Source organism: Engystomops pustulosus, chromosome 6 (genome assembly GCF_040894005.1).
Source record: "Engystomops pustulosus chromosome 6, aEngPut4.maternal, whole genome shotgun sequence".
In the NCBI taxonomy this organism is placed as follows: Eukaryota; Metazoa; Chordata; class Amphibia; order Anura; family Leptodactylidae; genus Engystomops; species Engystomops pustulosus.
In genome coordinates, this window is record NC_092416.1 from 147523145 (window position 1) to 147550056 (window position 26912).

The following is a 26912-nucleotide window of genomic DNA, read 5'->3' on the forward strand; positions in this document are numbered from 1 at the left end:
AGAGATAGAAAAAAAGGGACAAAAAGCATATTGCACAACACACCACAAAAAAGTTTTGTGCCATAAACCAAGCCCAATGCCTTTCCCCTTACAGCACCCACAAGCATAGTATAATGATGCCCTCTCCTCACATTGTGGCCTCTCGTTCTCCCCCTCACGATTTGGCCCTTCTCCTCTTGCTCTTGAGTTTGTCCTGTTGCTGTATATTGAACAAAACAAAACTATGTGCAACGCCCCTGCCAATGCATAGGCATGGTGGTTGTTGTGAATAGCACCCTCTCCTTGTCAGGATCTTTCTGGTGCGCCTGCGCAACTCATCCCGAAGATACTGCTACATAAACTTAGTCATTGCAGCTATAGCCACTGCCTGGGAAAGAATTAACATGTGAAATATTGTTATCCAATGAGATTCCTTGTAATATTATAAAGCAAGCTGGAAGCTGGTTTGAGGGTGCTACCACCTGACCAAACGAGTATATAAACCCCTAGTGGGTGGGAGCACATGGTCTGTAGACTCAGTCAGACAGAGAGCAGAAACTCCATGTTGGAGCACATGTCAGCAAAGCAACGCTCCTGCAACGCTGCACTAGCCAGTGTTATACTACCAGGAAGCAGAGGTGCCTTATGCCACTGCCTAGTAGCCAGGGCAAGTGAGGAGATGTATGTCCTCAGAGCAGAGGTCCATCTTACCAGCCCAGCCTGAAGTTACAGACCAGATATCTCCATCAACCTTCCAGCTTGCTGAATCTGCTGTTGAAGTTAGGCCATTGCTTGTTTACAGGGGCACTGAAGCTGCGTTGTGAACAGTTACAGCACTGTATCTATTTTTCATAGGGTCTCCAACAACCCTGTAACTAGACTAGAGACTATTATCTAGTCTAGTTCTACTCTGCACCGGTTTAAAGGGGTTATCCGGGTTTAAAAAATTTCTTATGGCCGGGCTGGGGAGGGCTATTTAAACACAATAAACATGTACTGAACTCCTCCGGTGCTGCCGATGTCCCGCGCCGCGGCCGGTCTTCTCGGTGCGCCGGTTTCATTACAAGTGCGCACAGGGAGCTTCCGGCCGGCCTTACAACGCTGAGAGATAGGGACGGATGGGAGGAGCCGTCCACATCGCGGACCGGAAGCTCCCTGTGTGCGGCGTCCGTGCCCCTGTAAACAAACGGGCACGGATCGAAGGGACTGCGGCGCGGGACATCAGCGGCGCCAGAGGAGGTAAGTCCATGTTTATTATGTTTAACTAGCCCTCCCCAGCCCGGCCATAAGAATTTTTTTAAACCAGGATAACCCCTTTAAAGACCGACACATTTATACATCTCGCCCACTGTGCTGGACTATGAAATGATCTCTCGCACAGACGAGGGGAAATGTGTTTTGGTTGGAATACTCCCCGTTGAGGCCTTATTTCGACCACTTCTCCACCATATCATAGCATCTCACATATGCTTTCGGAACAGGAATTAGACACCTTAGCTTTGCATTTCTTCTTTGTTTGGGAATAGGTATTGAATTCTGTCTCTTCTCTTCATAAACTCTCTTCTACTTATGTAGCACAAGAACAAAATTTCAAAATACTTTCTAGATGGTATTACCTACCTGCTCATTTGCATTCTATTTACCCTTCTGCCCCATGTCACGGGTGCCTCCGCGACCCAGAATGTGGGTGCCACTTTCCGTGCCACTTTCCGGTCCCCAGCTCCCCTCTCTGCCTTACCTATCCACGTTCCTGCTCCAGCAGCCCGCCGCAAGTGTGAGCGCTTGAAGATTTAAAGGACGAGCGTACCGCCGATTGGTGCTGATCATTCCCAGGAAATTGGAAAGCTGGTCTCTCCCAGCATTCCCTGCCCGATCTTTGTGCCTAGTGTCTCTGAGAAAGCTATTTCATGTGAATTGCTGTATTTCTGAATTCCCGTTGTGACCCCGGTTCTGTTATTGACTCTGATCCCGTGCTGCCTGTCCAGGCCTTCCGCTATGTCCCCCAACTCCAATCCTGTGCTGCTTATTTCGACCTCCTGCCTGTCCCTGACCACAAGTTTGCCTTACGATTCTGTTCTTTGCCTTGGCCGCCACCACGGACTAAGTCACGCCTGTGGAATGACCTGGTGGTACCACGCTGCAACAAGTCCAACCTGCTCTGTGGCGGGCTCTGGTGAAAACCGGGTACCACTTTGACTCCGGTCCCAGGTGTCGGCTTACGCCATCGTCCGCAGTGGTACAGAGGATCCACTACCATTGATCCTGACACCCCAGACAAGTGCTTGCACTGTATATTAGATCATGGCAATATACTTCATATTTGGTGAGGATGTAGTTGGCTTAAAGGACATCATCACCACTTTATCGGTGTTAGACTTAGCAAATAGTACTGGAGGCGTTCCGGGTTACGTAATCTGAGCTCCTTTGCTCAGTAATTTATGCACGCCCCCCGGGTTATTGATATGCACATCCCCTCTCTGTTGCAGTTCCTCTGCCACCCGTGACGTAAGCCGGCTGGTAAGAAATCTTGCACATCTTATCCCTTGCGCAACCCCCACGGTCATCAGTGCGGCTGCGCAGGGGACAGGTTCTCGTGCCTGCGCAAGATTTCTTACAAGTTGGCTGATGTCACGGGAGGCCGGGGAACTGCGAAGGAGTTGTGCATATCAATTAGCCGCCGGGGGGGAGGAATTAATTACTGAGCGCAGGAGCTCAGATGATGCGACTTTGAGCGTCTCCAGTACTATTTGTTAAGTTTATAAAGTCGTTTTATCAGTGATTCTGGAGCCTGGAAACTATCTGAAAGAAGCAAGATCATGTCCTATGGGTAACGAGCATGAGTTATAGAACAGTGTAACACCCCTAAAGTGTTGATAGATGTCCTTTAAAGGGAAGCTTTCATCAGGAGCCCTTTTCCCTGCCTTCCCCATGTCCCTATAGAGAATAGTCTGCACATTGCCAAAATGTTTTTATAATAAAACTGTCTTTTTCTGATAAAAAGAAAAATAAGATGAAAGTTTACCTTTCTCTCTGGCCAGTAAGAAGCGGTTCCCCAGCACCGCCCTCAGGAAACAGCTTCCTTATGCATCTATTTCAAATTAAAAAAAAACACCCATATCCCTCTGCCTATTCCCATTGTGGAATACGTTAGAATAAAATGAGCCTCTTCTACATGCCGTTACCTCTGAAAGCCATGTAGTTTCTTCTTTTTGTGCTGAAAATTCCTCACTCGGTTATATATATAAAAAAATAAACTCTGTACTCACCAATCCTACAGCTGACATCACAGATTGCACCGGCCGGGCCGTGCGCACAGATCCGTCAGGTCCTGACGCCGGCCTGAAGAAAGAAGAGGCGCTGACCACAGAGCTTCCGCAGACCTACCGCTCACATGAAGATAGAAGAGGAGCTGCCCGGGCCATCATAATGCTGAGAACCAAGTTTATGTACTACAGGGGGCTGGCTGGCTATCTACTACCGGGGGCTGGCTACATACTACAGGGGGCTGGCTGGCTATATACTGAGAGGCTGTGACCAATGCATTTCCCACCCTCGGCTCATACTCGAGGCAATAGGTTTTTCCATTTTTTTGTGTTAAAATTAGGGGTCTTGGCTTATACTCGGGTTGGCTTATACTCGAGTATATATGGTTTACTAAAGCATCATGTGATCTAGTTATAAGAAGTAAGGAATCAAAGCCTCACTCACCAAAAAAACTCCTTGTGTATCAAACCTGTCTTTACCTCCACATACAGTGTAGATTTTCAGCAAGTCATTGATACCATTACGAAATACCTTTCTATTTTACAACACAATAAAACTTTGAATGAAATCCTCATCGAGGCGTTACGCATGTCTTCACTCATGCTCCCACACTGGACAATACGTTGTCACCCAACTCTTTTGTGTCATATCAACATGACGTGAACATGTGTGATGGTAACAGATGTAGCATCTGTAAATATATGTGGAAGACTACTTCCAATCCTCTAATCCACTGCCAATAATAATTTGTACAACATAAGAAGATATTTGAACTGAAAGACATAATTTGTAATATATGTAATTGATGGCGTTACCTGCCATTTGCAATGTGTAGGTTGCACCACAGGAATATTGAAAAACCGTCTTTCAGGGTTGAAAAACTACATTCACTACAAATGAGCAATCAAACGGCTGTGCAAACGGGGAGAGATAGAACATGTTCTATCTCTTCCCCTTTTACCCGGTACCGTCCTGCCGGGAGCCCGTTGCCCTCTATGGGGACGTATATGCGACCACAAGCTTGAAGATGTATATACGGCCTTATGAAGTTTGTAAAATGTATCCAGCACACGGAATATATCTGGGACCTCTGAACATTTCCGCAAACAACACTCTAGTTCCGTTTCTTCAGCCATGACTGCCATTGCTATGGATCACTGCCCTGTTGTCAGAATTGGAGGTGATTGAAATTTCTTGTGAAAGAAGCCAAGTGCATTATACTCCTTTACAAACGTCCTCCATCAGGACTGCACTTCAACCTGTTATCACTGCACCTGTTTTCCATGTTATTGCCCAGGCCGTTTTTCATTTTTTTTCCCATCAATTCCTTTGGCAAGCTATAACTTTTATTCAACTTTGTTTTTTAATTATAACTTTTTTTTCCACAAGGGACACTTAATTGAGATTGTTTATTCTCTTAGAGTAACAGATACTTAGAGAAGCTGCCCTGGGGTCCTTCGCATGCGACACCATCGGCAGCCCGTGTTCTTTAGTGCAGGGTGCCGATTGGTGGCAGAGGCTCCCTCTGCAGACAATGCGGTCCAAGTTTGACTGTTTTACAGCTACTGACAGGTTCCTATAGAGCCCTAGTAACTATCTGACCCCCTTCTTTTAGCTAAAAATTATTTCCCTCGCATCCCCATAAAATCTAAATTATAAACTTGCCAGGTATCCATAGATCTATAGAGCAAGTCGAGGGCATGGCCTAATGTCATGTGACCCGGGTGACATCATCACAGGCCCTTTAACCTCTTAACATTAGCAAACTGTACCCCATGCGCATATCTGACCACATAAAAAAATGTGATTTCATGAGATAAATGCTTGGCGTACAGTTTGCTAATGTTAGAAGGCTAAAGGAACTGCTGGTCACATGACATTACTGCTGCATGGGGAGCAGATGCTGGATTCAGGCCCCGCCCACCTTGACTCACTACAGACATCCTTGGATACCAGGTAAAATTATAATGTTGTATATATGGGAATGACATATCTTATATTTATTATCTTATTACTTACCTATTTGAGTCTATTATTCTCTATTTGTTCTAGATTAATTATTTCTGATATTTGATTTCCTTTTACCTCATGTCACATGACTTCACATGAGCCCACTCCTCCCTTCTTGCTCCCCTACCTCCTCCTTATTCTGGCGTGCATTAAATTTCTGATCATGTATGAGTAAGAACCACAGACTAAAGGGCCAAAACACTTCAGCCTTGCTTTTTAGTGATCACTATTTTTCCTGTGTGTTTTTTTTTTTTAAATATTTGTTTATGAAAATAAAACCAATGATGTTTTAAAGGGAACCTGTTACCAGAGACCTCATTTTCACTAAATACAGGTTGCAAAAGTCCATTACAGCTGCATTAAAAATATGCCTTTCTGCTTTCTCTAAGCATTTGCATTACAATATAATTTTGTTTTACAACTTACCTTGCCCCACTGACAGAATCCTCTGTGTAGTTCCAGGGGTTGAGCTTTGGTTTGGATGCATTTCAAAAAAACAACACGTGACTTGTCTGTGCTGCAGACTGCGCAGCTCTTGACCCCCAATTTCCTGTTCCTTTACAGCTCATCCCTCTCCCACTGATGTCACCAGGCTGTGAGTTCTGTGCAGGAGGGAGGAGCAGTACATTGGGGGTCAAGAGCTGAGCAGTCCGCAGCACAGACAAGTCACGTATTGTTTCTTTGAAATGCATCCAAACCAAAGCCCAACCCCTGGGACTACCCAGAGGATTCTGTCAGGGTGCAAGGTAAGTTATAACACACAATTATATTGTAATGCAAATGCTTAGAGAAATAAGAGTTCTGTAACCTGTCTTTAGTGAAAATGAGGAACCTGGTGACTGGTTCCCTTTAACTGATTTGCTGGTGCTGATGGACACTTTTTTTTCAACAATCCTGCCTTGGGACCAGACCAAGGTTTCTTCCATTCTGGCCCAGCATTTTGAAAACATTATTTATTATATATTGCAGATCAGTTACTTTGTTGCCTCTTGGAAGAACTGATCCACAATGTTCAACTGCTGCCAGAAAATAACTAACCAATCACATGACAGCTTTCAAATTCACATTAGCCATTAGGTGATTACCTCCTGCTAGTTGATTGGTTGCTGAAGCATAATAACACTGCTCTGCAATGGAGGATGATGGGGGTCATGAATAAATAAATGAAGAGGCTGCATAGAAAAATTATGGATGCGGTGTATATAGTATAAGTAATGAGATCTGTTTATGCTAGACCCCTGCAGGTTGTACAATACTGACATACCCTCTATGCAACATGCTGCACTAACTCTTAGGCATAGCTCCCAACTGTCCCGATTTTGACGGGACTTTCCCGTTTTTCGTACCCCTGCCCCGCGTCACGGGCAGCTATGATATTGTCACGGATTTCCCCCCCAGGTCCCGCTGTGTCCCGGCGCTGTGTCCGCATAGTAAATACTTTGAAAGTCTGAACTCACAGTACAGAATGGCTTCTACAGACATCGGGCAGGGAATCCTTTTCAGAGAAGTGTCGGCTTAGCGGAGAGCAGGGACCACGTCATCAGCTTCAGATCTGTCCATATATGGTCACTGCATCTCCTAGGGTTCCCCAGAGCAGACATCGGGAGGGAATCCTTTTCAGAGAAGTGTCGGCTTAGTGGAGAGAGCAGGGACCACGTCATCAGCTTCAGATCTCTATCTGTCCATATATGGTCTCCAGGGCTTCCCCAGACACAAGCTCTTTATATAATTAAATTAAATAAAGTTTTGGCCAGGCTGAGATTCGAACCTGGGACCCTCTGCACCATAGACAGGAGCCTAACTAACTGAGCTATAAGCCCAGTAATACATAGCTGAGGATTTCTGGTAAGTAAGACATGTTATCTGCCATTTACACTGTGACACAGACTAATGCCCTGATAGAAGAAGAGTGAAGAAATCAGGCGATACCTTTTTGAGGCTAACTGAGTATATTTGATGGTGAGCTTTCGAGAATACTAGTTCTCTTCGTCAGACATGATGTTATGCATGAAACAGAAAATTCACAGCATTTTATACACACTATACAGTGATCATCAAAGGGTATTAAAAAAAACCTCTAAAACAACAGATTGATAAAAACAGGGACATCTTATTTACAACAGGATGGCAATAAAAACATTAAAAACCTATGAGGCGAGACACATGAGCCCTGGCTCTTATCTGCCTGTGGCCTCCAGGTCAGAGGTAGGAGGTCATGAAGCTGCATGGATGTTAAGACCACTTTGCAAGGTGTTGAATCTCCTCATTAATTTATACTCCCATTCTTTCCTTTCCCTCTGTGTCTTAAAATGTCCCATTAAAATAGTAATCTGCAAATCCTCCATAGTGTGGTCCTCTCTGGAGAAATGTGCAGCCACTGGGAGATCTTTTCTTTCATTTTTAATGTCAGATCGGTGTGAATTCATACGTTGATGGAGTCTCTGACCTGTTTCCCCAACATAAAGGCCTGTGGTTGGACACTGTTGACACATAATAAGGTAGACCACATTAGAGGACCTGCAGGAAAAGGTCCCCTTGATCTGATGTACCTGCTGTGTTTGAGGTACGGGTACCTGGTCACCTGTGCGAATGTGATGGCACGTTTTACATCTGCTTTGCAGGCAGGGTGAGGTACCATTTTCTGATGGAGGTCTCAGGGCACTCCGGACAACCAGCTGCAGGTCCTCTAATGTGGTCTACCTTATTATGTGTCAGCAGTGTCCAACCACAGGCCTTTATGTTGGGGAAACAGGTCAGAGACTCCATCAACGTATGAACTCACACAGAGCTGATATTAAAAATGAAAGAAAAGATCTCCCAGTGGCTGCACATTTCTCCAGAGAGGACCCCACTATGGAGGATTTGCAGATTACTATTTTAATGGGACATTTTAAGACACAGAGGGAAAGGAAAGAATGGGAGTATAAATTAATGAGGAGATTCAACACCTTGCAAAGTGTCTTACCCTTCATGCAGCTTCATGACCTCTGACCTCTGACCTGGAGGCCACAAGCAGGTAAGAGCCAGGGCTCATGTGTCTCGCCTCATAGGTTTTTAATGTTTTTATTGCCATCCTGTTGTAAATAAGATGTCCCTGTTTTTATCAATCTGTTGTTTTAGAGGTTTTTTTTAATACCCTTTGATGATCACTGTATAGTGTCTATAAAATGCTGTGAATTTTCTGTTTCATGCATAACATCATGTCTGACGAAGAGAACTAGTCTTCTCGAAAGCTCACCATCAAATATACTCAGTTAGCCTCAAAAAGGTATCGCCTGATTTCTTCACTCTTCTTCTGCTCTCCATGGCTAACACGGTACAAATCTACACTACTAATGCCCTGATATATAGAGAGGGATCTTCTCAGAGATTATTATTGTAATTATTGAGACTATTATTATTATTATTATTATAAATTTTATTATTATGGAGATGATTATTAATAATAGTAAAAATAATAATAATCATCTCAATAATAATAATAATAGTCTCAATAATTACAATAATCTGAGAAGATCCCTCCCTATATACCAAGGCAGTATATAGTTCTTAGTTACCAAAATTCTCCACCTGTTAATCACTGAGGTTATAGCTCAGTGGGTTGAGGCGCTGGGTTATTATTGTACATGGACACTGCAGGTTCTGGGTTCAAATCCCAATGAGGATAATTTTTTTTTTTTTTTAAATTATGATTTTTATTATTTTTAATATGGCTAAAATTTGGGGCGTGGCCAGGGAGTGATTGGGGGTGTGGCTTAGGGGGATCGGCGCGGCACGCTACGCGTGCCGCCATTTTGTCCCTCTTTCCTTTTCCCAAATGTTGGGAGGTATGTCTTAGGTTGTATGTGATGTGCCCCTAGGGAGGGGACACGTGTCTCTATAGGGGCAGCAGGAACCTTTACCCTGTCAGTAATTGCTATGTGAATGATGCGCTCACTCCATCACTTGCCTTCTCCGGCTGCAGCACTAGGTGGCGCTGCGGTGGCCGTGCACCGGGCTGCTCCCTGGGTTTCCGGTGTTTGGCCGGAAGCAGGAAGTGTTTGCTCCCGGGCTGCAGACTGTACCGAGCTGAAGGTACGTGACGCTATGATGTCCGCAGCTATTTGTGCTGAGAAGTAACATGGTGTCAGGCGGCAATGGCTGCTCTCCCGGCACATCAGGGGGGAGCAGTGTGATGCTGGGGAAGGCTAGTGATACATATAAGGATATTGTCCATCTTCATCACACAGGATCCCCATTAATGTCATGTCTGTAGAAGCCGGGGAGAAGTGATGGCTCCCGCACCCTTGTTATACAAGGAGGCAGCACCCACCACCTAACGAGCCCTGGGGGGACAGGCCCATATAAGATGTGACCAGCACTGCAGAAATATTTATACAGCAACCCATAACACACACATATACATACATACATACACACACCACATACATACATATATATACATACATATGCATGCATGCATACATGCATACAGAAGCATTGCAACCCCCCACCCAACACACACATATACATACATACACACACCATATATATACATATACATACATACATATGCATGCAAACATACATACAGAAGCATTGCAACCCCCCACCCAACACACACATATACATACATACATACACACACCACATACATACATATGCATGCGTACATACATACAGAAGCACTGCAACCCCCCACCCAACACATACAGAAGACACTGCACCCACAACACACACATACGCACCACATACATACAGAGGCAATGCAAACCACCACCACACACAGCAGGCACTACACACACCCACATACATACATAGGCACTATACACACCCACATACATACATAGGCACTATACACACCCACATACATACATAGGCACTATACACACCCACATACATACATAGGCACTACACACACCCACATACATACATAGGCTCTGCACCCACCACATACATACATACATACATACATAGGCTCTGCACCCACCACATACATACATACATACATACATAGGCTCTGCACCCACCACATACATACATACATACATACATAGGCTCTGCACCCACCACATACATACATACATACATACATAGGCTCTGCACCCACCACATACATACATACATACATACATAGGCTCTGCACCCACCACATACATACATACATACATAGGCTCTGCACCCACCACATACATACATACATACATAAATACATACATAGGCTCTGCACCCACCACATACATACATAAATACATACATAGGCTCCGCACCCATCACATACATACATACATAGGCTCTGCACCCACCACATACATACATAGGCTCTGCACCCACCACATACATACATAGATACATACATACATAGGCTCTGCACCCACCACATACATACATAGGCTCTGCACCCACCACATACATACATACATACATAAATACATACATAGGCTCTGCACCCACCACATACATACATACATACATAAATACATACATAGGCTCTGCACCCACCACATACATACATAAATACATACATAGGCTCTGCACCCACCACATACATACATACATACATACATAAATACATACATAGGCTCCGCACCCATCACATACATACATACATACATACATAGGCTCTGCACCCACCACATACATACATAGGCTCTGCACCCACCACATACATACATAGATACATACATACATAGGCTCTGCACCCACCACATACATACATACATAAATACATACATAGGCTCTGCACCCACCACATACATACATAAATACATACATAGGCTCTGCACCCACCACATACATACATACATAAATACATACATAGGCTCCGCACCCATCACATACATACATAGGCTCTGCACCCACCACATACATACATAGGCTCTGCACCCACCACATACATACATACATAAGCTCTGCACCCACCACATACATACATACATAGGCTCTGCACCCACCACATACATACATAGGCTCTGCACCCACCACATACATACATACATAAGCTCTGCACCCACCACATACATACATAGATACATACATACATAGGCTCTGCACCCACCACATACGTACATACATAGGCTCTGCACCCACTACATACATACAGAGGCACTGAACCCCCCCTCTTTCCAACCAAAATAAAAAGCAGGCACTGCACCCACAACACACACACATACAGCAAGCACTACATAAGCAGGGACTGCAACTCTCCCCTACCCACTTAACATAATGTGTGGCTGCAGGCCCCTCACTAATGACTCCTACACGTCTATAGCTCCTGGTCGGTGCGGAGAGCACACGCTGTCTCATCATGCTGTAACCAATCTGGGCGGACGCTGTGCGTAGTTTAACACATGTCTTATCTTCTGCCCCGGTGGTAGCTCTGCTTTCTCCTGCACGTGGCTGTTGCTCGCCCGGGCTATATTCATGTGCAAAGGACCTCAGAGCTGCTCGTTGTAGGCAGTATCTTGCTTATGGTCAGAACTTACAGGATAGGGGGGGGGTATAACTTTGCTGTATTTAGAAGGCCTTTGTCTCTGATGTCAACATTTCTGTTCTCTAGGAAGATGGGGAAAAGCTGCAAGGTTGTGTTTTGTGGACAGCATACTGTTGGGAAAACCTCCATCCTGGAGCAGCTACTCTATGGAAATCATGTGGTCGGTAAGTTAAAGGGAACCTGTCATTTTTGACTTGAGACAGGATGCAGAAGCCCATTAGAGCTGGATTGCACAGATGTCTTTCTGCCTTCTATAAGCATTTACATTACAATATAATTGTGTGTTTTAACTTACATTGCACTCTGACAGAATCCTGTGGCTAGCCTCAGGTTGGACTTTGGTTTGGATACATTGAAAAAAAAAAAAAAAGTCTATGCTGCTCACTCCTCAGCTCTCAGCCCCTACCTTTGTGCTCCTCTACAACTCCTCCCTGCTGCACATTCACTTACACAAGGACAGAGCTCACAGTGTGGTGAGCTGACATCAGTGTGGGAGGGAGGAGCGCTACAGGAGCACAAATGTTCAGGCTGAGGGGGGGGGGGGCAGCACAGACAGGTCACATGCTTTTTTCTTAAATGCAGAGTGCAAGGTTCGTTATTACACACAATTATACTTTAATGCAAATGCTTACAGAAGGAAGAAAGACTTATTTGCAATGCAGCTGTAATGGGCTTCGGCAACCTGTCTTTAGTGAAAATGAGGTTCCTGGTGACAGGTTCCCTTTAGTTTGGAGCAGTTGTCTGTTATATGAACAGCAACCATGTATACTATTCATCCAGATGTGACTTTTCTTCTGGTACTTTCTTCAAAACTGGTAGGAGGGTTGGTATAATATAACCCTAGACCTTAGTGGGACCCATCTAACCCATATACCCCCATCCATAGCAGTGTAATGTCCATAGTGAAGGCTGTATATTGGATAATTATAATCCTTTCTTCCTGGTGTTCCACTCTATATGTCGGGGAATATATCTGTTACTAATTGTCTCTTGTTGTCTTCAAGGATCAGACATGATGGAGACCCAGGAGGACATATACATCGGATCCATTGAGACAGACAGGGGTGTACGGGAGCAGGTTCGATTCTATGATACGCGGGGTCTAAGGGATGGAACTGAGCTCCCTAAACATTGCTTCTCGGGAACGGATGGATATGTATTGGTGTACAGCGTGGACAACAAGGATTCCTTTAAACGGGTAGAGGTCTTGAAGAAGGAGATTGATAGATCTAAGGACAAAAAGGAGGTAAATTGATTTCATTGTAAAGGGATTTTATTTTTTGAAATGGCAGAATATTTAGCACAGCTCTGTTTGGTTTATTGTTTTTATTACATTTAGAAGGACTCTGTCATCAGCTTCTAAACTCCCAGCATCCTCAGGTAGGGGATGAAATGCCCTTTCTATCATCCCATCTTTAATGTTGAAGCTCACTCAATTACCCAAATAATATTGGCTCCATTCAAACGAGCAGATGAATCACTTTTAGAGGCTTGGGGAGAAAGACTTCTTGGACTCTGTAGCAGCTAAAACGCTGGAATCATTGTAAAGATAAGAATCCTATCTTTATACTTTATAATCGTTTCAGGCTTTTTGTTTATGATCTTCAGAACCTGCGATACAGACAGTTAAAGACATAGTTGAGAATGTGAACTGCAGATTAAAATCCGATTTCTGCCTTTTTCTTTAACTTTAATCTCTGATTATATAACTCCCAGAACATTGAGCCTGAAGTGATCTGAAATATTCGATTTCTTAATTACCATATATACTTGTGTATAAGCAGAGTTTTTCCTTGGCTAAAACACGAGTCAATGAAAAAAATAAACTTATCTACTCACCCTCCGGTGCCCTGATGTCTTTTTTATGCTGTATTAGTGGTGTCGCCGCTGGCTGGCTGTATACTACATGGGGCTGACAGGCTGTATACTACGTGGGGCTGGCTGGCTGGCTGTATAGTACTGGGGGCTGGCTGTATATACTGGGAGGCTGTGACCAATGCATTTCTCACCCTTTGCTTATACTCGAGTCAATACGGTATAATAATATACCAGAACCATAGTTTTGATAGAGCCAAAGTTACTGGGTGTCTGAGAGGACGCTCCCTCTTTAGTTTCTAAAAGTAACTGATCTCAAGCAAAAAGTGACCCTTCTCAGCTCATTTCTATGCGATTAGATATGGTGATTTTTTTTTTAAATTGGTGATTATTTCACAAGTAAGAGGCAATGTTATAGTTGCATTTCAAGTAGCTTTGGGAGGTACGTGCTGGTGACAGTGTCCATTAAAAGGCAAAATGTGTCTTTCTCTGATGGATTGTCCCTTTAATGTTGTTCTCAGAATTACTAGCTTTACTTTGCTAGGGCCGTTCGGAATTTGTGCGCTATACCGCTACCTCATGGGTGGCTCATGGCACAGACAGTCATGAAATTAATAGCTAGTTTTTGATACATGACTATTGTACTTTCTGTGCAGTTGCTATAACTACTTACATCCACTAGGGGCCTTCCACTAGAGTAGAGCGGTATGAAGCACATCATGTGTCTCCTTGTTTTGCATCCCTGTCACTTACCTCTCCTTTAACTTAATAGGTTACTATTATTGTCTTGGGGAACAAGTGTGACCTCCAGGACCAGAGACGTGTGGACCACGATGCCGCTCAGCAATGGGCCAAGGCTGAAAAGGTGAAACTGTGGGAAGTGTCAGTGGGTGAGAGGCGCACCCTGATTGAGCCTTTTGTCTTTCTGGCTAGTAAAATGACACAGCCCCAAAACAAGTCGGCCTTCCCTCTAAGCCGGAGGAACAAGGGCAGCGGCTCTTTGGATAACTAGGTGTGGACGAGCGCCTGGAGAGAAGGCGACGCTAGAGACTGGACAGCACCGCATGCAGCACCCGCACACATTCACCTCAGCCCACCCCTCTACTGCTGGGTGCCACATTGCAGATCTGCACCTCATCCGAGCACATACATGTGACTACTGAGATTACTTATTCTTTTCTTCTACAAGTCTCTGCCTTAGTTATTCTGCCCGAACAACACATGTGCTCTACCCTCAGTGTATGTAAGATATAGTGTAGAGCTGCTACTATAGAAGAGGGTGCTGGGGATCTCCCTATAACTAACAGGTATGAAGTGGTTATAGGGGCAGTGCTGGGAACAGCCATGGATCTATGCCAGTTTATTTTATATATAGGAATCCTAAATTATAGCCCAGATCTACAATTACAATTCTGCGGTTATAATGGGAAACGGTCAAAAATATTTCTGAAAAAAAATTCCTCCAATGATAAGCGGTTACCTTCCATATGTAACCTCAGCTCAGCCGTGTGGTACATGTGCCCTAAGGGGAGAGCCATAGGCACGTTGTTGTATAATCTCTGCAATTTGCATCAGGACTTTCCCTTTGTCCTGTCTTCTTGTCAGACAAGTTGTCCAACACACAATAAATGAGATTGTATGGAATTAAAGGGTATTTACCACCAGGATGAAGGATTGTATGCAAATGAGCCTAAGCAGACTCATTTTGTTCAAATGCCCCTCAGGCTCATTTGCATACAGTCTTTCATCTTGGTGGAAGATGTCCTTTAAAGAGGACCTGTCATCCGAAATAATCCCTCTAGGAGCACTTACTAAAGTAAGCAGCTCCCTAGCTCTACCCCATTAATAGCGCTGTTAAATCGCTACCTAAGTTAGCAAACACTGCAGTACATAGTAGTCTGACTGCCGGACTAAGTTCCCCTCTGCTTCTCCCCCGGAGCGGCCCTACCACACCATATGCCGGTGGTGACTGCCAGGCTTCAAGCTGCAGTCACCGCCCCCTCATGAATACGCTGCATCGCTGTACTGCACTGCTTGCTAGATTATCGGTATGTTCCAATAACGCTAGGAATTTAATATTGCTATTACTGGGGTAGGGCTAGGGAGCTGCTGACTTTAGTAAGTGCTCCTAGAGGGATTATTTCAGGTGACAGGTCCTCTTTAATGGGAACTGTCATCAGGGTTTCACCATTCCACCATGTTCCCACAGATGTTTTCATAGTGTGGCCCATGCTTTAATATATAAAATATACATATAATTCCATAGCTGAAGTCTAGCCAGCCGAGTTACAAGGGGCATATACTATTCGGCCCAATCACTATGTGACTCAGCCAATGGCTCTCTCCTCTCACATGAGTACAAGGCCGGCTGTTTTTACCCTAATACACCTGGCAAATTGAACCTGCCTGGAATGATTTCAGCTCTGACACCTTCCAGACTGGTAAATGCAGCTCTGGGCTATAGCTGTGTATAAGTCATTCACCAAGTTACTTGATGGGGTTCTCCAATCATAGCAAATTAGCCCCTAGGTCCCATCACTGAGACCCCCACCGATCAGAAAGTTGATGGGGGTAACTTGCTATGACTGGAGAACTCCTTTAACAAATGTTTCTCCTACTGTCTAATAAGCATGTTGGGTCTATGTGACTGCAGGGAGAGTGTCCGGAAATATAATGTGTATATATGATGTACAAGACACAAATACAATGTATTGTACCTTTTTATGTGTTCCTTAGGAGAAAGCTACAGCAGGGAATAACATTGGGTTTGGATGATCCTGTAGCTTCTCTTTTGTACACAATAGTTTTGGAGGGGCTACAGATGTAACCTCTAGGAACTGCGCGGTGTATGATGCCAGTGTGGTGATACACTACTCGCCCACATTCCACTATATACAATGTAACTATTCCATGTATCCTTAGCGATTACAACAGAACAATGTAGTAAATACATTTTTTTAGTTCATTGAAACGCATATCATTCCCTGATGAATCTCTGTATGGAGAATGTTTCTACCTTGTGTGTGCCTTATCTGTGTGTTATGGTTTATTGTACACGTGGTGTTTACTGTATGGAAATTACATGCAAAATCATTCTAATCATAAAGAAGCTATCATTAAAAAAAATCAGTCCCCCTTTAATGGAAAACTGAGGGTTTGGAGTAGAGGATTTATTACTAATGATGTTTCTAAAGGAATATATTTAAGTTTTGGTTTATGCCATCCCTCTCCCTGCTTGCTGAGCGGGTGTAAAAGCTGTGTCCAACATCTTGTGATCCTTATCATGTCACTTCCCCCATCTTATATTTAAAGTATTTAGTGTTTTCACTAACTAAATGGAGCCGGCACACCACAAAGGGGACTACAAACATCTGCAACCCACATTGTCATGGGATTGGGGGTCTCTTGTACCTCTCAGTAATAATGGAGCAGCAGTCATAATACAAGTGTCCTCCCCCTATTTTTTTTTTTGATATCGGTGCGGTTTCAGATTCTGCCAGTCAGACGCATTGGGGCACATTTACTTACCCGGTCGCGTGGAGTTCACGTAGGTGCATTGTCTGGCGATCATGCCGCGATCCACTAAGATTGTGCGCCCAATATCCTGCATGTGCCGCTTCCCCGCTCAGGTCCGACGGAGTTCACCTTCTTCTTCCTGGTACATGTAAGTACATTGTCTTGCGACACAGTTTGAAAGTTAAATCCTGCGCTCAATCTGAATCAGTTGGATCGTCCGACAGCACGTCCCAATTTCTGATGCATGAAAGCCAGAGCAGCCGCATCAAAATCTGATCGCATGCGACACAATCCCCTGTTAAATACCTCTCCCAGCGCACAAATCCCCAAAACGTCGGGAAAAATGAAGAAAATGCGGATGCGGACCCTTAGTAAATAAGCCCCATTACCTATCCTAGTTTTAAATGCGGCACAGTTTCTTTAAGGTGGATTTTGACAAGGTGCTCGGTATATTGGCTCAGTTTCGAGCACTCGTACAATAACCAGCTCATCAGGTAGAAGCAGCGCAGCACAGGAACAATCTGCTCACTTGTCATGTTTAAGTATTGTTTTTGTATGTTTTACTGAGTATTTTGTCACATTTGTTATAAAGTTGCATTGATAAAAATCCATTCCAGCAGCGACTTGTGGTTTTGCCTTTTATTTTAGTAGTTTGACAACAAAATGACTTGTAATAACAGGTCAAATGGTTCTACACTTTATGCTGACAGTAAAACCAAGCATCAGAATTTGTAGAGCAAAGCTCGATGGTCGCATTTACCCCCAGATAGCTGAGCGATGTGCTCGGCAATAACCATTGCTTCATAGACCTCATGCTCTACACACCACTTCATTCAGGACCTCCGTTTTTGTGGGGTCACAGCAGTTAGACTGGTTAAGGCCCCTTTTACATGACCGTATATGGCGGCCGTAGGCTAACTCTACAAACAGCTGCCATAGAAGTGCATTATGAGTGGCACTGTACGGGGAGAATTCACATGTGTCACTGTAAGGTGCCGATGCTTCCTTCCACCATCCAGCCGCATGGGTTCTGGTTCGGGCATGGCATAGGTATGGAAAAGGGCATAAGGCTGACCGACAACACAACGGCATGACTCAAGTGTCGGCTGCAATAATTTTTGCTTTGTGTGTCGGAATGGAAGTTCTTTTACCTCCCAGACACACCTGCTGTGCTGAATGCAGAAAGTAGCTAAAAAGAGATCTGTGGTGGTCCGTCATGTAACCAACAGCATTCAAACACAATCTAACATGAAGGATTAGTCTTGGTATACATTTGCAAGATTTACATATCAAGTAGGGTCAGAGAGTCCAGCATACCCATTGCAGCTGGTATATACCACTTCCCATTGTGACTCAGTCCTGACATGGATAGTGATGTAGACATCGGCCATCATTATAATTCATTCTGTCCTTTCCACAGCAGGAGGCCGATGAAAGGTCCAGCTGTTCCTTGAGGCCGTCCCTCCTTCCTCAAGGCTAGTCTGAGTCATTCCCATAAAGTAGTAGTAAAATGTAAGACGCACATAGCAATGACGAAAGAAAAACAATAGACCCAGCTGTGAAGGAACATCTCAAACATCTTATCTTATAAGAAAGAATTCATTGCCACATATTTCTTATCAAATATTTATTTTATTTATATCTTTATTTGTCTGGATACATCCAAAAATATTCAATAAACAGTCGCCTAAGTCTGGAAGGAAGAGGAGGATAAACGGGTCGCTCGCTGTATAATGTAGACAGCAGAGCTAGGTAACCATTCCATTTGGAACATACTTTAGTGAAGAGCCACCTGAAGCATGAGACAATGACATCATGGCTCCACTTGTCCTGTGCTGGACAAAACCCAAACCACTGAGACGCCAATACTGGACTTACAACAGTTCTACATTGTGATAGGCTTGGTGGATGGAGATAACCTGCACGTCCTGGAAGCATTCTTCACCCCACTGATAGTAGGCGTTATAGTTCAGGGACTCATTGTGCTTATGTAGAACAATCTAGATCACAGACAAAACTACACAAAACCATAAAATGCCCAGCAAGGTGTGGGGACAACCACTTGGCTCATGGAAAGGCTCTGAGGTGTGACATAAGCACAAGGGAAGGTCTACCGTAAAGTCCACAGCTTTACTTTCAAAGTTCATTGCATATACACACAAACCCTATTTGGTATCAGTGAAACCAGAGATTCCACTGCTGGGCCATTTTTAGGCAATGACTCAACCAGTCAATTACAATATAGAACTTTTTTTCACATATGGCAGAATATGTTTACATAGATTCAATCTCTGCGACACCAAACTATGATTGAACAAGACCGGACAATCTCCTGGATGATGATGTCATGCTATAAAGTGCTCCGTTCTCACCAATTACTTGCCTTATCCCAATAAAGTAATAAAGCTTATAAAATGGCAAACACATAAAAATATTTTTTTATACAGTTTTATGACATGGAACCTATAGATGAGTGACTATTTACCCTTTGAATTCTTTCAGGTTTTGTGCCAGTTTTAAGTCTCCTACATTTTCCATTTGAAACTTATTTGGGGTCTGGACTGATAAGAAACTCATTAGAATGTTGTACTTTAAATTTTTTGAAATAAAAAGGTTGTCTTAGCAGATATTTATTGCATCTACATAGGATTTACAATAAATATGTATCCCAGATCCGAGTCCCACAGGGCCGGATTCTAGGGAGGGCTCTAGGGGCACAGGCCCCAGGGCCCCCACCACTTTATTTATAAGAGAATGTCTGACAGTCCGCCAACAGTCAGTGCCGCACATGCAACTGCCTCCAAGCTTTGACAGTGACTCACTGGCTCTGACAGTAAGAGTGTGCCCACCCAGCCATACTCTGAACAGGTTGCCAGCTAAGTCCTACCAATCAGTGTTAAGTTAACTGAGAGGAGGGGAGAGAACTCCCATGGAAGCAGTGGCACGTGGGACTGGTGTGGTGACCAGGACTAGTACTCAGAACTACTGCCACTGTAACATTTAGGTAGGAGACAGATTAGAATAGTAAATAGAAAGATGGCCATGCATATGTGGCTTTCTTCATTTACCTCTATTAGAACTTATATATATATAACCATTTCCAGGTTGTTTTGTAATGAATTGCACCGTAACATCCATATATGTATAATATTTCTACATAGCTTTACTTGAACCTTAAAGGGGTTGTCCAGAGGTCAAAAAACATGGCTGCATTCTTCTAAAAGCTCCACTCCTGACCATGGTGTGTGCCATTATTGCAGCTATATAGAAGTGAATGGATCTTGGCGGCAATGCTATACACTACTCATGGTCAGGAAAGGAAATGCTTTTGGATGAAAGTAGACAGGTTTTTTAACCTTCGGACAATCTGTTAAGGTAATACGTGTGACTTTGCTTCCTAATGTTGAACTCCACTCAACACTGTTCATATGACTCAGGAATTGATCTATATATAATTGACCCAAGAATTTTTAGATGTTTTCACATGTTTTGCATTTATTAAGGCAGAGGTAAAGCTAGGATGCCCATGATTACTGGGCTGATGAGCAGCTCTATGCAGTTTTTATATGCAGGGAGTAAGCTACCACATAACTTACAGTTATAGAGTAGTGCATGATGCTTGATGTCCAGGTGCAGCCGCCCCAACCAGGACGTGTTGCCGGATTGGAGGCTGAACGGCAAATCCGGAAATTGAACACCCCTAGCAACTAGCCATGTCTATGATTGGCCTTGAGGAGTTCCCCTGGCCAATCATATCCATGGCTGGCAGCTAGGGGAGTTCACTTGCTGGATTTGCTGTTCAGCCTCTAATCCGGCAACACATCCTGGTTGGGCGGCTGCACCTGGACATCAAGTCCCCTCATCTCTATTCCTGACGTGTTCTTACAGTGGAGGGCTGGGACATATCCAACTGCATGTTCAGCAGCCTGTGATTGGCTTCTGCAAAAGATCAGGGTGTTTCCCCTAGTCATGTCTTATATGGACGGTTACATTACTGGGGGTTCACCCGGAGGGTAAACTCAGCAAAGGCCAAGGGTGGATGCAATCAGGCATAACTTGTTGCATCTTTCCATTCTGTGTTTACAACAAATACTGGTCTGTCTCCAGCTCCAAGTGAGAAATAAAATATAGCCTAGATAGAAAATCGTGATCCGAAATACATATCTTATCCTCTGTATCATTATTTGACGTAGCTGGAAGGATCACTTCCCAGAAGTCTGCCAGCACAGAATTATAGATTTACTTAGTCATTTTTGCCATTGATTTCATGGATTTGAAAAGCTCAATACCAGAAATAGCATAATGTTTTATAGACTGTACTTCCAGGTATTAGATACTACAAGGTGCTCCAAGAAAGTCCTAACAGCTACAGATATAATATATTTATTCTCCCCTATATTTTTTAGAAACCCTCCGTTTTCCTACTGCAATATATACAAGTCAGCCTTTCATATTGCACATGTCTTCAGCTCCGGCCCTGAAATATTTGCAGAATTGTAGGTGACGCCTAAAGGGATTTATTATAATAATATAACCTGTACAACAGCAGCAAACTCTATAATTAATAAAATGAATGATCCCTGTGGCACATGTTATAAAATCTTCACCCAAACCTCTATATGAGGCCTTATGTAGAAGGGGGCCAAATACACACAATTCTAAGTCTAGGTAGGACCCCTGTGAGGAGACCCCTGAGAGGTACACAATGCTTGCTATGTCTCAGAGGGCAGCAAAAATCTATAAGCTGTATATGGGGGGGGGGGAGGGATTCATTCCACATTGTTCATATAATGCCCCCTTTGTACACTCTCTCCTGTAATGTTTTTATTGTTAGGTTGCTTGTTTATGGTCATCTAAGTTTGGGTTCAGTCGCACCATAGGAGACCCATTGAAGTGCAGCAGTCATATATATCTAATACAAGTATTGACCTATAGACATCCGATTTTGTGATCTTAATGATTGCAGAATTCTGGATAATCATGGTGAGACATAGATAACGATTAGACTTCTTTTCTTTCTTGGCTCCATGATTTTGTTTGATGTTAGTTGTAGGATGGCTGCATGAGATGGGATCCAGCTTCATGAGCCCTGTCCTGTTAGGTCCTATATTGAGTATGAATATGGGATTTTTTTAATCTGCTTAACATATATGGGTGAAATAAGGTTGTGTGGTGGATGGGAAATGTGTGACAAAATCACAGTGGGGGCTATTTGTAACTGTGACACCTTGGATATACTTCAATCAGTTCATTCTAGGACTTACTGGCACATGTAATGTGTAACATTATTAACCATTTGTTTCAAAAACAATGTTATTGCTATTAGTTCCCCATGTGATCACTCTTCTGACCCACTACGGAGATATAGGCCTATTCTCCCAAATAATTGCCTACTTGCCCCAGTGCAATGGACGGTAAGGAGACCACTTCTCCAGCCACCATCCATAGAAACAGTCTTACATGGGCAACTATGGCTGTCCATCCTAGTCTGTTAGCGGTATGGCTTGGATTGCTAACTCCAATGTCCAAGATGATGGATGTGCTTTGGATTATGAGCGAAGCAACAATGATATATATTTTAATGCCCCTTGGCAGAGGCAACTTTGCGGTCATTACAGCTTCACCTTCATAATGTTCTTGTTGTAGTCCTGCAAGTTATGTCAGGCTAATAAGGAGCAAACATGATGGGCGCAGGAGAATGCCGCAGAGCAGGCGGGGGGCCGCGGAAAAGAGCTGGTCCCAGCAGCGGAGTCTGGAAGAGAGCAGCAGCCGTAGCAGGACGGAGAGTTAGGGGGCTCGGGAGAGCACACACAGCTGTTGGCGTCAGGGGACTTGGAAGAAACCGAGCGGCCAAAGTCTTAGTCAGCTGTTTATGTAGAGCCAGTCTGGTCTGTACAAACAGGAAACAAAATTATTAAATGGGAAAATAATAACATGAAAATGATAATAATAATGTGTTATTTCCCCTTACATGAATGGTATGTCATCATACTGACCCAGTCACTCAATTTATCAAGTCATTTATACAACACTTTGAAAAAAAAACAAACATGGCAGAATATATCCAACATGATATGTAATCATTAGGCCATTAAAAATACAACTCATCCCATTAAAAACAAGCTCTATGTCGAATTTAAAGAAAAAAACATTGAAAAAGGCCAGTAACTAAAGGGTTATTTAGAAAAATTGGTCTTCTTCAAAAACAAGAGTGAAAGTCATGTGCGAGACTAATATGCCAATTCTTGAGTGAAAGGAATTATTCTAGTGAATGGGACATAGACTGCAGAGGGTATTTGTTACCAAAAATTTCATTTGTTAATATTATAAGAAACCATAAAATTGTCGTGGTCCACTAGAAAAAAATCTGCGGGATCCCAGTTATGAGCCATCAGGACCTTTTAAATGAATCACTCTCAGGTAGTCCTAACCCAAAGTAGAAAGTATATTATTTCACTTAGAAGTTGGTGAGGGCTACCCCTGCCTATGAGGAATGCGGATGCTTAGGTATACTCATGGTGCAGCCACCATCATAGATACTTACCACCAATACAGCGTTCTTTTGCAACTTGCTAAATGGGCTGTATTTAGGTTTTGGAGGTTTTCCAGCCAGTCTGTCTTTGTGTCTTCTGCTGCTCATGTGCTAATGAAACATAAGAAATGATTGTATCAATCAGAGATATTGTAAGGTTCAGGCACTCCAGTTAGAATCAGAAATTAAGAACACCCGACTTACAGACGACCTCTAGTTACAAACGGTCCCCTGAACGTTGGTAATTCACTGTACTTTAGCCTTAGGCTACAATAATCAGCTGTAGGAGTTATAAAAGGTGTCTGCAAATAAGCTTTATTGTTAATTCTGGTTCTTATGACAACCCAAAATTTTTTAAATCTAATTGTCACAAAGAGCAAAAAATCTGGCTGAGGTTACAATTATAAACTATACAGTTTTGACTTAGATACAAATTCAACTTAAGAACAAACCTACGGAATCCATCTGGTATGTAAGCCAGGTACTGCCTGTACTGAAGTCCATGTCTATGGGGAACTAAATGGGGGTCATTTATCTTTAGTCTGGGACTTTGACCTTGTTTAATTTTGGGGGTTTTGGGCTTGTTATGTTTGGCATATGAGTTTGATGGGTTTAGCTTCTTTGAAAAAGAAAAGTTGCACAAAAGTCACAAAGTTTTCAGCTACCTTTACCAGTCTGTTGCCTAAGTCCGCTTGGGACAATTTGCGATTTTTTACAGGGATTGCGCAAACATTTAAGACTTTTTCATTCATCCTCATCTGGATTTTAAAGATGTATGAGGTGAATCACTAAAAAAAGATTGCGGTGAACTTCTCTGTGTGGGTAAATAAGTTCCAATTATTTTTGTTTGCTTAAGTTGTAAATTTATGAGAAAAAAGGGAAAAAAAACTAAGTTTAATGACCCCCTGATGGCTCTTACTTGTTTGAGCTGCGTTTCGGAGTTGACGTGGATCTCACAAACAGGACAGTGAAAGGCTTTATTCTGAATGCCAATGCTGGTCTTGTTGCCAATCCGTTTGGGTTTCCGGGCAGAGCGGCTCAGTGCTTTGCCTCTTCCCCTTCTCGGGTGGGTGCTCTGTCCTTCTAGGATCGATTTGTGCTTTGCACCTTCAAAAAAAATGTATATTATTGTGTTATCCAAGAGAGAAGACAATTCCCATTGCTTTATATAAAATGTATACTTGCCTTAAAAACCATGAACTAAATCCATAAAAAATAATGTGTCATAATTCCTCCAAATAAAAGTTTCTCCCTAGTGGGAAGACTTTACAGAATATTACACAAAGGAACAAGATGAAAGTAGTGCAGGCAAACTTAAAGGGAATCTACCACCAGGATGAAGGACTGTAAACAAAGCACACATATATGCTGGTGTGTGCTCCCTCTGGTAAGATCTCTTCTTTTAGCTTCTTATTCCCTGGTTTTTACAAAAAAAAGGATTTTAAGCCCTTGCCGCCTATGCCAGTGTTTCCCTGCTGACACCGCTCATTTTTTAAAATCTGCATTGTGTTAAGGGCACATTCACATGGCCATCTGCGGGGACATACATGTACGTCCCCCATAGACGGCAATAGTGGCGCGGCGCAGATGCGGTGCCACACATGTGTGGCACCGATCTGGCCCGCACACCGCAAAAAGATAGAGCATGCTCTATCTTTTGGCGTGTGTGCGGCCGTGCGCCGCTATTCTCTATGGAGGGAGGAGGGGTCACCTCCTCCTCCTCTCCAGCACACGGCGGTATGCCCGCACGGCTGGCATACCGCTGTGTGAATGTACCCTTACTCTAAGTGGTTATAACTTTGGAACGTTTTAAACATGCCCAGGTGATTTTGAAATTGTTTTATTGTGACACATTGTACTTCATGTTAGTTGAAAAATATTGGTGGTAAGTTTTTTGCGTTTATTTATGAATAAAATGCATATTTGGTGAAAATATCAGCTCCGGAGGACATCGCACAAGGCCGGTAAGTGTCATGGGGGTGGGGGTTTGAATTCACGTAAGAAAGCCGGAGCGTGTAAGTGGTTAACACCCTCGATCTGAGGAATCTGTGGGTGTTACAGGCGGGTGTCAGCTGTAGTGTACTGCTGACTTTCTGCAAATGAGCCTTAGAGGCTCCAGGCTCCATAGGTGTTAATGGAGCCCCTCAGGTTCCTTTGCATAACTCTGCTCTTCTTAAGCATAGGAAGCTTAAGAAGAGCAGATACTGCCAGAGGGGGCACACACCAGTATGTCCGTGTGCTTGGTTTACCATCCTTCAGGTCCTTTAATTATTCAAATAGTAGTCTCCATGGCCAAAGTCTGTTCTGTGTCACTCTCTCAATACCAATAGAAACCAGGCGCACATGTGAAATGCCCATTGGCAAAGTCAACTCTGAACAGTTTGTGAAAAAAAGTTAATTTTACAGTAATTAGTAAGTGCCATAGAACTTTCTTTTCATTATTTTCAATTAATACAAGGCACTGTAGATATTAAAAAACCTAAAACGAGATAAATACAAGAAATATACAAATGAACTTTGTGGGAGACCGGCTGATAGCAAGAGAGAAAGGACTGTTTTTCAATCCACAAAATCACCCAAGATTTCTCCACCAATAATTGTCTGTCTTCCTAAGGTCAACATCACAGTAGGAGGACACTAGCTGGTATGCGGTCTCCCTTACACAGCACAAATAGACAAGAGGAAATCTTTCTTCCCAATTCCCACAACACGTAAAATCTTCTGTAGCATCTCTCTGTCTTGCTGCATTTCTCACTTTCCACCTCTTCATTCATATCCTCCTATTGGCAGCATACAATATAATATATATAATCCATCTCCTGGCCCATTACAGTTTTCAGCAGTAAATTCATAATGAGCCATCATATACGGGGGTGGGGGGGTGGGGGGCATTGTATTACTGATTTGTAAAAAGCTGTGTAAAAGTTGCCGTACGCTATTTGGAAGCCTTAGTAATAGCACAATGGAGAATATGACAGGGGTATGACCTCACTCACCGGCATTATGAGCCTCTAGTTGAGATGCTGAGTTCACAGTGACTTTGCATGTGGCACAGTACAAGTGTTCCCTATTCTTACGATCCTTCTCGCTGTCCTGTGCTGATGTGCAGCTGTCCTCTGAACCCTTCTCAGGACTGTAGGGTGCATCAGGAACCAGGGTGCTTGTGTCCATTAGCTCTGCGGAGCTGTCTGAAGTCTCTGGAGAGCTACAGTCATCCTCCTGGTCCGCACTGGATGGTTCTGGGGTCGGTGTGCGTGGACTTCCTTCTGCCTCAGCCTCACTCAGCCTTCCAATTTCACTCTGTGTTTCTAAATCTACAAAAAT

The 26912-nt window shown here is 43.4% G+C and overlaps 2 protein-coding genes across 6 annotated transcripts in view; one reads left to right on the plus strand and one right to left on the minus strand.

Moving 5' to 3' along the window:
* The first annotated feature begins 9164 nt into the window (after positions 1-9164).
* On the plus strand, positions 9165-17679 carry NKIRAS2 (NFKB inhibitor interacting Ras like 2). Its single transcript, XM_072111684.1, has 4 exons — positions 9165-9327; positions 11792-11889; positions 12730-12971; positions 14313-17679. Exons 2-4 carry the CDS (start codon positions 11796-11798, stop codon positions 14550-14552), a joined length of 576 nt encoding a protein of 191 aa, XP_071967785.1. The 5' UTR covers positions 9165-9327; positions 11792-11795; the 3' UTR covers positions 14553-17679.
* A 989-nt stretch (positions 17680-18668) lies between these two features.
* Positions 18669-26912, minus strand: part of ZNF385C (zinc finger protein 385C) — a 200907-nt gene continuing 192663 nt past the window's right edge. For all 5 annotated transcript variants that reach the window (XM_072111689.1, XM_072111688.1, XM_072111690.1 and 2 more), the window contains 4 exons: positions 26585-26902; positions 24508-24695; positions 23601-23699; positions 18669-22946 (listed from right to left, as the gene is read on the minus strand). In XM_072111689.1, coding sequence (XP_071967790.1) covers positions 22722-22946; positions 23601-23699; positions 24508-24695; positions 26585-26902 — 830 coding nt within the window. In that variant the 3' untranslated portion in view covers positions 18669-22721. The remainder of the gene's footprint in view (positions 22947-23600; positions 23700-24507; positions 24696-26584; positions 26903-26912) is intronic.

Bases quoted from the DNA above. Each gene is read 5' to 3' on its own strand.
- NKIRAS2 (XM_072111684.1), top strand. From the start codon at position 11,796: ATGGGGAAAAGCTGCAAGGTTGTGTTTTGTGGACAGCATACTGTTGGG. The intron at 11,890-12,729 runs GTAAGTTAAAGG...GTTGTCTTCAAG, and splicing joins CTATGGAAATCATGTGGTCG to GATCAGACATGATGGAGACC. The intron at 12,972-14,312 runs GTAAATTGATTT...TTAACTTAATAG, and splicing joins GATCTAAGGACAAAAAGGAG to GTTACTATTATTGTCTTGGG.